This window comes from Neolamprologus brichardi, chromosome 9 (genome assembly GCF_056152115.1).
Source record: "Neolamprologus brichardi isolate AB-2024 chromosome 9, ASM5615211v1, whole genome shotgun sequence".
Taxonomy (NCBI): Eukaryota; Metazoa; Chordata; class Actinopteri; order Cichliformes; family Cichlidae; genus Neolamprologus; species Neolamprologus brichardi.
The window spans coordinates 25,403,198-25,414,766 of record NC_142112.1 but is presented as its reverse complement, the minus strand read 5'-3'; the positions used below and the strand labels follow the sequence as shown (position 1 = coordinate 25,414,766).

General features: G+C 37.0%; 1 protein-coding gene across 1 annotated transcript; it reads right to left on the bottom strand.

Moving 5' to 3' along the window:
* Window positions 1-6,004: 6,004 nt before the first annotated feature.
* LOC102782259 (uncharacterized) lies at window positions 6,005-9,604 on the bottom strand. Its single transcript, XM_035909582.2, has 7 exons — window positions 9,499-9,604; window positions 9,252-9,396; window positions 8,839-8,952; window positions 8,577-8,721; window positions 6,731-6,879; window positions 6,490-6,623; window positions 6,005-6,369 (listed from the first exon to the last, which is right to left on the bottom strand). Exons 1-7 carry the CDS (start codon window positions 9,602-9,604, stop codon window positions 6,221-6,223), a joined length of 942 nt encoding a protein of 313 aa, XP_035765475.2. The 3' UTR covers window positions 6,005-6,220.
* Between the last annotated feature and the right edge of the window lie 1,965 nt (window positions 9,605-11,569).

Genomic DNA, 11,569 nt, shown 5'->3' with positions numbered 1-11,569 from the left:
TAGTTAGCAATTCAACCAAACTGTAGAGATTTTTTTCAGTAGAGTGAAATTTTATCATAGACTTCACATGATAAACCCTACAAAATACTGGCATGCACTTATAATTGCATCACTTCAGCATTATTGGGAATTTAGGCCCAGTTTTGCTAACTTAAAGGGATTCCATCACCATAATGATGATTTTTTAAACAGTGACACATTAAAGTGGTTTGTATTTTGACACGATTTCCACAATTTAGAGCCATGCAACAAATAGTCAACCATCTAGTTTTGCATGGAAGCAATGTGATGATGAGCAGATTATACTGAAATCAGAGTTGAGGAAAGCATATAAACACATAACAGCATAATTGTCAGCTCTTCGGCATTTTAGACGCTTTATAATGAATGAATTACATTTCTGTCTTTTTAAAGTCATTTAAAGACCACTAGAGAACCATGTTCACTATAATTATTACCCTCTTAATTACAACTGTAAATTAAATCTATATCTTTTGATTAACATCAACATGCTCCTTGTTGGTTTGCCTGCGTCCTAGAAGACATCTGTCAATGCTCATTTGCACAGACAGAGAAGTAATGCCGCTAATTAGCCAGATCTTTTTTTTTTTAAACCCATTCATTTAAAGGAATAATTATTCCTACAGATTTCACACTTTGGTGTGTGCTGTCCCCATATCTGGACTGAGTGGGTTTAACATAAGTATGGAGCAATCAGAGTCAAGGATTACCAGCTAATTAATGCATCCTCGTCATGGGATTAATTAATTCACAGCATTTACACATATATTCTAATTGTCTAATTGGCAAGGTAATTGGCATTACCATGTTCAGTTTTAATAATGAGATCTGACGAAATTTGTTTGCTTCCAGCCAAAGCCAACATAGAGTCATGTGTTCAAAGTTTGATCTTTACAGCTTTAGGTTAGGCCCAGTAATTTCAGTAAGGTGCCATAATTACTGCAATAAAAGCAGAACATATAGGGTATTATTATGTTGTTTGCACTGTGCTAATATTATACTGAGTGCTGCTAGACTATAATGCTGCTAAGAAGTGAGCAGATATATTTAATGTTTTGTCTCAGTTGTACAAAATAAATATAAAAATCATTTTAGTCTTGAGTTATTTAATGACTCATAAAAGAGCTCATAAAAGTGAGTTTCTGACTGATGAATTTAACTTTATTCTAATTAACAGCAAGCACCAAACAGAAAAAAAGTCATATAAGCTAACAATGTCAAAAATTTGAATGATTTATAAAGGCAGCTGAGCTCATAATATTTTGATCTTATACTAATTCTCTTTTTAGACTATAAATAAATCATGCAGAGCAGGAATAAAACACTTTCACACGGTTTTCAAAAAGGGTATTATTTAAATAAACTGTATGTAAAAGAGGGAATTGGCTTCCAGGTAAGACAAGTGAAGGTAATCTGGAAATGTTGCTAAATATTTGTATAATTGCAAGGAAGAACAGCCGTTCAGCTGCTTCTATGACCTTAGAACACTTTACTGCTGAGTTTATGGGCTCAGTCTAGTTTCAAGTCTTACTGAATACAACGTGGAGTTCAATTTGTAAATGATGGCGCCAGCTAAAGTCAGTAAGTCCAGTAAAGCACAGCATTATAAAGGCAGGTCTACTTTGTGATTGATGACCTGCTAACTCATGAACATGAAAGGAAATCCAACCTTTGCTTACCATGTCCAGTTTCAAAATGATTCGATCAAATCTTTAAGATGGGACTGCACTAACCAGTGGGTGATGGCAAGTAGATCACATCCATCTCATATATATACAGTCTACGGTTTCTTTCTCATCCTGTAGCCATCTTTAAACTCCCACCCCTTTTATCAGTCCATTAAACTTTTTAAGGGGCTTTTAAACTGAACTTTGATGGCAAAGCAACAAAATGTAGTAGTACACTGCAGTAAAATCAGCTCAAATAGGCCTCTATGAAGTTGCAAATTAAAAATGGAGCATTAATAAATGCTGAACATAGGGTCATGGGTCGTGTTTGTGCATTCAGTCACTGCATTTAAACTTGCGCTTTTATTGATTTCTACCACCAGCTCACCGTTTGTTGATTGCAAATGCTGAAGACCACTCATTAAAATGTTAGCGATAATTGATGCTCATCTGTGTAGCCGAGCATGCTTCAGTATTCCGAGCTAATTTAGCTGTACCCTGCAGAGCGAGGGGGCTTGAGTGGGAGGACAACTTGGCACGAGGTGCGACTTCTTTTCCAACCCAATCTCTTTTCTCTGCATAATTATGTGAATTAAATTAATTGGGAATGTACATTTGCATATCTAGGTTATTTCTCTTATGGAGAAAAGGGTCTTTAGAGATTATAGAAACAATTACAAGGCAGTCAGACAGTAAAATACCTCCATTTCTTGCTTCACATCTACCATTTCCACTCAGTGTTTTACTCCAGGGAGGATTTGGCCTCTGGAGGAAAGATGTGATAACGTCACTTTGCAATATGTGCAGGAGTCAGAGGCATGAAGCAATTTAATGGACTTCACCTGACATCTTTAAATTACTCGTAGGTATTTATAATTTGTTTTGCCCAGGAGGGAACAGTTGAAATTAAGTTCTAAAGAAAATTTGATTGGAACTGTCTGATCTGATACTGGCTCATAAATGCTGGGAGAAAGACTTTTGTAAGAACACTGGGCCAAAAGCCAGAGCTTTCTAATCATATAAGGTGGTACATTAGGCTGTCAGAGGCGAATCGACTACTGGAACATGCTGCTCGAAAGGAAGTTACTTATTATTTTAAGTTACTTATATTTTTGTATTGAAAATTGCTCCAGTAGATGTCTGGAGACAGTTGCAGAAATGTTTCTTTTTGAGAAACAGTTATTATATCTCACCACAAAAAGGCAATTTTCACAGCACTAATATGAGCATTTTTCTAATTTATTTTGCCTCCATTCTTGCAAAAGTGATTCAGCAACTGCAGACACAACCAGTAGAGACTATAAAAACCTTCTGGGTCTGAAATGTGAAGCTAGTGTGGAAGTGCACGGGCATGTGACTCCTGTGTTTGCCAAAGGACTTCCCACCTCCCTTGCTCTGTGACCTCAGTAAAGTCTTTTTTTATGGGCTCAATCACTAGTTTCAAGCCATACTGAATAAAACATGAAGTTAATTTGGGTAAATTATTTGTCATAATTAGCATAAAAAATAAGGATTAATCAGGGTATACTGATAGACCCCTGATTGAAAAGTTATTAACCAGTAAGCATCTGATCATCTATGCACTCTGCTCACAGCAGGTTTCAAAGCACCAAGGGTACGATTGCATAGTCCAAATATCACCTCCTACTTAATCACTCTTCCTTGACCTCAGTGGAGCTTAAGTAATCCTTAACAGTGTTTCTGGTTGTCTACCATATTAAAACTAGAACTAGATACGCATCTAATTTCACTCCGTGTTTTCTCACAGTTGTAGCTGGAAACAAAGGCCATTGATTGAATGATTAGTCCCAATTACTCTCAAGCGGTCATCAGTTAAGTGACTGTCACTGCTCTACAAAGCTTTCTCAAAGACTTCCTTATGATAGTAAAGAGGTTCAAACCAAACCTCAGTGGTAAGCTTCCTGTGAGCCGCACCGTCGTTATTGCAGGTCTCTACCAATCGATGCTTTTGGAAATAGATTAATTACCCAAACATCCACGCAAAGCTAAATTGCAGTGGTATGTCTTCTAATTAGTGATTTTGCAGTCCTCTGTGCTCTAACACAAGCTCCACGTACAATGACCCTGAAAGCGAATCGGTTCTGCTTTATGCCAGAGAAAACAATGTTCTGCAGAGTTTTCTCCAAACGAGGCCGCCAAATAAATTGTCACTGTGACTTTATGATCAGGGTCACAGATGTCCACCCACCACAGAAGGCGGTTTTGCAATTTAATGGCAGTCTGTAAACACCAAAATAACCCTTCACCAAGAGCAGTGGAAAAAAATTAAAATTTCAATAGTTTGTTAAATAATCAAGAAAATGTTTCAAGGACGTACTATTTCTGCTTCTCACACAGAATATATGAAAATAAACAAACAATTGGCATTTTGCGTTTCTTTCTTTCTTTCTTTCTTTTTTGTCCCACCAAACAAAAACCATGCTGCAGATGGAGATAAATACGCTCAGCTGCGTGGTCATCGTTGTTCACCCATGGCCACATTCATTGTATCCCCATTGTCTTTTTTCCACCCCGTTGCTTTCATGTGATGTTCAGCTCCATTCAGCTCAGCCACCTCATCAAAGGTCGTGCTGCACTTCCCCGCAGCCAGCGAGCGTGTTTGATATTCTGTTCTTTAAGCTGCGTCAAGAAAGAGGGCACTTAAAAACTTGAGCGTGTGTGTGATTATCTCTGTGCTCTCACATCAGACACAGTAATACACTCAGATGAAGAAAAATGGATTTGGGTTTAAACACACAACCACACAAAACAGAGAGAGAGCGAGGGAGTGAGCTATGATGTTATTATCTTCTTCCAGGTTATGCTTTGATTTTAAGGTTTAATGTTTTGAGCAAAGGCTAAGATCAAATTTGTCCTACCCCCCATCATAGTTAGTATGACCCACACTGTAGTATGATTTGTATTGTATTGGGTAAGTGTGTTTTTTATTTATTCAATTCAGTTTCCTAGCTTATGCTGAGAGTTGAGAAAGCTTGAACCAAGGTGCCATCTCCTGGTGCAACACAGTAATCTACCATTTCACGTGAAATAAGTGAATGCTGCCCCCTTTTGGTGACAAATATAAACTGTACAGTTTTGGAAAACACAAGAGCAATGTGCTGACTGTAAAATAGAATTTTGTTATAAGTATTAATGACTGAGTTAATAGCCTTTTAAAAAAAAAATTAGATTCAGTTTGGGTCTTTGTATCTGATATTTAATTTAAAAAACTGTAAGTAAGTTAGAGTGCTTGGGTCGATGCTTTTTAAAAAGAAATTAAATCATCTTTATTGCAACACATATTAGATCCTCAACTGTCCTCCATTCTTGCTGAAAGAGGTTGAATTTCTACAAGAAACTTTAAGCTGCGCTTCCTTGACTCTCCTTGACCAGCATGGAGAGTCAAGGCTTTAACAGCTTAAGCTCATGATGGTTATCAGAAGGAAAATGAAACCTAAAGGTGATAGAATCCAGAATGGACCCACATAATTTTTTTTAAAAAGACATAAAGATCAGTAAACATTTGTCCATGACACATAGCGGACCGTGTTTGCAGTGAGGTCATGGACCCAATAACTTCACCTGAACATTGAACTAAAAAACACCCATAAACAGTGAATATGTAGCACACTTACATATTTACGACGACAACAGGATGAACCTGTGTGGCGCAACGTGCGTTTTCAAGCTTCTTATAAAAAGAAATTCCCCTATATTGAATTTTGCCTTTACCGGTTGTTATAATCACGCTGCAGTTATTAAAGTACAGAGACACTTTTAGCCTGCTGTGTTAGACTGGGAGAAAAGTATAGCCATAGACCTGAGGTTAGGAAAGAACATGGATAGTATGAAGATTGCTGGTTCAGGCCAGATGTTTAAGTATATTACTTGTTGTTTTTCCAGAATCTCTTACCCAAGACAACAGGGATAGATGGGGGACATGACAGCAACACAGCTGAGTGCGTTTCTTTCCATCTCCAGCAGGGTTTTTGTTCAGTGGGACAAATAAGGAAATTATATGTCTTTGTAATAGGCAAAAATAGTATATCCTTGAAACATTTTATTGATTACTAAGGATCTCACACACACATAAAACTTGTGTATGTATTTTTTCCATAACTCATTAAATAAAACATGTAATCAGTTAAAGGTTTTAGTGCAGATTTTATGTTTTGGTATATACATTTTATTTATACTTAAAAACAAGAAAATTAAATAGAAGAAAATGTTCGTTCCATTAAAAAGACAAATAAATAAAGTCAATTATGGCATGATAGTCTTATCCCTCTTCCTTGTTAATATTCCTTATAACGAGTTTAGCATATTATTCATTTATTTCCGTTTTCATTCATCATTAAAAAACAGCACAATCCAATTATTTATTCATGTTCTACATTTTTAAATCTAAAATTGTTTACAATTCAGTTTTAAAAAATATTAAATGACATTTTCCAGGAAAAAAATGAGCACAAATGTAAACACCAACACAACACTTGAACAAAAACTTACATTGTAACTATTCAAGCTAGTATTCATAGAAAGATTTTTCTTTGTCTCAAGGCTATTTCAACCGGTGACATAGTCGGTTCGCTGTCTTTGTAAAGTGGAACTTTGTGATGCCTCCATGTGACAAGAGCAATACGAATCACAAACATGATACAGGAAGCACTCAGGATCACAGCTGAGAAAAGAGAAGAGGAGATCAAATATTTTAATATAAATAATTAACAGTGTGCAGAAAAAAAGCTTTCTTCTTCTTCAAAAATCAAGAATGCTAATTTCATCTCAGTGCAAACTTTACCTGCAAAGATGTAAATGAAACTTCCCTGAGATTCTGAGTTGTTCAGGGTGCCTGTTAACCACAGGATTACCACAGGGTAGCATGTCACAACATAACGCACGTGCTTATCCAAGCAGAAGTTCTCTAACAGAAACCTGAACGCAAAGGAGGACAGAAACAAAGGATTGTCCTCTGGTGCCCTCTGCTCATGCCAGAAACACCACTGGTGAAATTACAGAACACAGCGAGGAAGCACACTCACCAGACCAGCAGCTCCATCAGAAGCAGCGTCAGTGCTAGCATTGAACAGTCACATCTCGCTGTTTCTGCCTGATACTGCAAATATATCGTCAGGTTCAGCAAGGCAGAGAGGGTCCCCCACGTTGCACACACTGCCACTCCATTTTGAACCTTGTACAATACAACGAAGTAAGTAAGTAAGTATTATATTGCTCACCAAAGCTAATGCATGTTAATGCACAATAGAATTATCCATAGCAGCCTGCGTCTAAATCCAAAGAGTATAATAAAAGCTAATAGTGCAAACAATAATTAAGAGCGATTTCCAAAAGTGATTTATTTTTTTATTGGTTGGCTAGTCTGTACAATCTCAGAAAGTAATGCAATATGACCATTGCTGTATTCCCATATGGAAAAGAAATAGTAAAAATTTGAATAAGATGTGGCCTACTTCATATAGTGAATCATATAAGGCTTATATGATTTACTCATGAAAGTGGCCACTTTCTAATTACTTTCATATATTGCTTTAGTAAGTATCCAAAACATACAAGTTTCATTTATATAATTGTTCAAGGGATCTTATATTTTCACTCTTGTATGCTTTTCATATAAGTTTCACACAAGACAGATACAAACTTTATAAGATTTATATATATCTTTTCCATATGGGTTGAACCAGGTGTGTATGGATTTTTTTTACTTGATGAATACTACTTCATTATCAAATTTGTTGTCAGTCATTTTTTTTTACTGATGGACTCATCATTTCAGAATTACAAGCAGACAGTTTGGAAGTTGTGACCTGCTTCAGTGGTTGATCCTGAAGCGCTCGTAAGACTCTAGAAGTTTCTCACATGTGACACTTTTAACATGTTCACAGATAAACAAAAGAAAGGAAGCAGATTTATGTTTTGTTTGTTTGATTTCGGCTGACTTTAACCATCAAATGTCACACCGCTGTCGCCTTTTGCCCAGACACCACACAGCCAGTAGGACCTATTTACGAGGATTTATGAATATGGTGTTGGCACAGCCAGCATCTTTTATGGACGAGTGACTGTGAATGGAAAGCTACTGATACATTTATAAAATGCGTACAGGTGTTACAGTCTTATATAAAGTGCTGTCTTTACCTTTACTCTGACATAGACTACCTTGGACTGTTTTTAGTCCTTTATATGAAGAACTTTCTGGAATTTGGCAGTGAGTACAACCATATAAAACAGCTTTTTATAGGTATCATATTTTTTTTAGATAAACAATGACAGGTGACATTTTGCACTGTGTCATTATTTATTTAACAAATTTAGGCCAAAATATAGTAGCAGTGTGTAAAAAGCTAAGTACACCCCATGATTCACAAGCTTAGGACCACCTTTAGCTGCAAGTTGAAAAAAAAAGTTCTGTTTGACTTTTTCAGTCTCTATTATGGTTGTAGAGGAATTTTGGCCTACTAAACTTTATAGTGTTGTTTCAGTTCATTGGGGCTTGTAGGTATTTGTGCACAGCTCCCTTCATGTCTCATCACAGCATTTCAAACAACTTGAGGTTTGGACCTGGACTGGACTATTGAGAAGTGGCTGCCATGAATTTGAACAGTAAATAACAATTTTTTACCTGCTAACCGAGGCCTGTAATTTTTGAGTTGTAGCTCTTGTTTTTTGGGGTTTGTTTTTTTTTTTTGGCATTTTGGCATCAATACACCTAAATGCTTTCAGACAAACAAACAACCAAAAGTGATGATCGATTAATATTAATCAAATGCATTTCATTAGCAACACCTGGCTGCCACTAAACCCTCTTAATTCCAGTGGGAGTAGTAAGGCTGCCCTTAGCTTTTCACTGGACTGTATATATAGTTTTACCAGGATTCTGAAGAGCCAGAGGTCTGTGATGTGGTATTTGTTCAACCAGGCTCCATAGATCTTCAGACCATGACAGGAGAAAAATAGGATAATGTAATCGGTGAGCATCATCAATACTGAGGTTATCAGTGTTGGCAGCAACAATCTATACACACAAACACAGACACACAGAAAACAGACATTTAAACTGGCCCAAATGACAGTAAATGATACAGCTGATTATCTTGTTTAGAGAATTGGATAACTGTGCTCGTTCACTTACTCTCTGTCATAAAGAAACAGCCATGTAATGTTCAAACAAAGGCTGATTATAATAGAGACATGAAATCCATAGGGTAGCACTGCTGGCATGGTGTACATCCAGTCATAAGCATTCCTGTGGGGAGCATGGATAATATTGTTAGATAGGGAGAAAGAGTGCAGAAAGAGTGCCTGTGGGGAAACAATCAGACTCATAATACAGCGTGAGAACAATCTGCAATATCTAAAGAGAAAATGACTGCACGGAGGCAGTCTAAATTGCCTCTGGACCAGGTGGGATGATTTTCCACATGCAATTTTTCAAATGTGAGATAAAAGAATACAAAAATCGAATCATTTCTGGAGTGTGATGCAGTTGCCAAACATTGCAGTCTCATGCAAATTGTATGTGTAAATACAACAAATGGGACATACCTTCTGCAGAGCGCAAGTAAAAAGTATATATACATGGCCAAAACCCAAAAGTATGTGAAATCCCACACGAAAAAAGTCCACTGAGCAGGAGTTATCTGTGTTGTATACTTAAGTGTCACATCCTCTATGCTCTGCTTGAATACAACTGTAGGGAGATAAGCATTGCACTGTTGTAAGCAGTTTGTTATTTTCCCAGTACTATAATTGAATTCTTTTTACATGATTGAATTCTTCTGGAAATATTTACCTGATCTGGAACCAAATCCTGAAAGCAAGTTGAACGTGATGGATGCTAAAAAGGTACACAATCCAACCAACATGAGCACCACACGGGCTGGGTTTTGATTTGCCATGCTGTTTTGCTGGAGGGTAAAAGTCCACAAGAGGATAATTGATCAATTATAAATAATTAGCAATGAAATATATATATATTCTCAAATATTTTTTTAAGTAGCCAAATCTACACTTGTGTAGTCTTTCCCATTCCTTCAACAAATGCAGTTAATGTCCTACAGGTCAGAAAATGCCACAAAATAACAGCTTGCCTAGGGTTGATATATATTGTGTCATATCCTTTTATGATGCTGCAGTGAGCGGCAGGTTATCTGTACCTATCATAAAGAGATTGCTGTTAAAGCAGTTAAAAGCAGGTTAAAGAGTAGTGAACAGCTTGTGAAAAGAATATGCAAGCATAATTGAGGAGAGAGAGAGTAAAAACAAACAGCGTTAACCTACCTACAAGGAAAAAGCTTATAAGCACGGATTACAAGCAAACTACAAACATTGGGCTCAATAATGTTATTATAACATGATTTTCATTATTCAAACATATGTTTATGCAGATTACATATATTTTTTAATTTTTTTTAATGATTTTTAAGAAACTACACTTCCACTGATTATTTTTTATTACAGTGAGAGTTTTTTTTCCACATGTAAGTCACTTTAAAGATAAATCAGTGCAGGTTTTGTGTATGCAGCTTGCTTCCACACAGTGGCACCATTGCATGATACTGTGGCAGTGTTTGAGTGCATACTGTATAGAAGTGCCAGTAACACTATAGCTCATCAGCACATTGTATATGTAATTAATCTGTAATTGTACGATTTTAAAGGAAAGTACATTTTGGGGTTATGATGCTGTTTTCATTCCTACTAGAGAAGTGATCCTAAAATTATGACTCTAGTTGAGGCACGGTGCATGGTAGGGTGTAGATGACCAAACTGAGTTAAAAATAAGCAAGCAATCATGGTGACTGCAGTTTTATTATTGATTAAAAGTGTGGGGCATAAATTATTTTATACTATCAAAATGGGACAGATAACAGGATGAGAGCCACTGGAAAACTGTAACAGGCTATACAGAGTCTATGTGAAGTCAGTTGAACTGAAATGGACTGATTCTCTTTTCTACTCTCCTGGAGTACTCAAAGCGCTCTATACAACATGCTTCATTCACCCCACTCATACAAGCACTTGCACCACAAGTGCAAACTAATCTACATTCACACTCCGATGAACACATCGGAGGGCAACTCCTTGCCCAAAGATATTTGACATGCAGACTGGGGAAGCCAAGGATCAAACCACCAACCTTCCAATCAGTAGCTGATCTGCTCTACTACCTGAGCCACGGCCACCCCATAAAATTCAGTTTAGTTAGGCGACTCTTTTTCACCTCGAAGACGACAGTTTTCTACCAACCAAAGCAACACACAAAGTGTATTTGACAATTTTTACAAACTGTCAAATACACTTTGTGTGTTGCTTTGGTTGTGTGTTGACAATTGTAAAAATTTGTAAAAAATGTCAAATACAGTTTGATATATTCCTTAACTTGTGTGTCATTTTGTGACAGGTGAATGTGTTTCCATTGTTTATTTTGCATTTTAAAGCTACTAAGAGTTCAGCAAAGAACAGTCCAACATCCAACTACAATAGCATGGTTGGAACCGATGCCAATTAACACTGAGTGAGTGGTAGTGGGTACATCTTGGACAGATCACCAGTGTCTCACAGGTCTACTGTACCTGAATTCACAGGTTAACCTTACATGCATGCCTTTGAACTGTGGGAGGAAACCAGCGTAATAGTAAGACTATAGCTGGTAAAATCATATAAAACATGGGTGTTTGTGTCTTTCTGTGTCATTTTTCCGAGGATATAATTATTCTGCTGCCAAGGATTGAGATCGTGGGCAGCCGGACTGTGACACGGCAGCACAGCTGAGGTTAAAGGGAGCACTCAATCCAGGAAAACTCCCCCACCAGATTCCTCACCCGGCACCAGCTGTTGTCTAGTGGTGTGTTCCACTTAAC

Excerpts from the sequence above, each read along its gene's own strand:
- LOC102782259 (XM_035909582.2), bottom strand. The coding sequence starts at position 9,604 with ATGGCAAATCAAAACCCAGCCCGTGTGGTGCTCATGTTGGTTGGATTG. Across the intron at positions 9,397-9,498 it reads AGGATTTGGTTCCAGATCAG|TTGTATTCAAGCAGAGCATA; the intron begins GTAAATATTTCC and ends ATCTCCCTACAG. Across the intron at positions 8,953-9,251 it reads TTACTTGCGCTCTGCAGAAG|GAATGCTTATGACTGGATGT; the intron begins GTATGTCCCATT and ends TGCTCCCCACAG.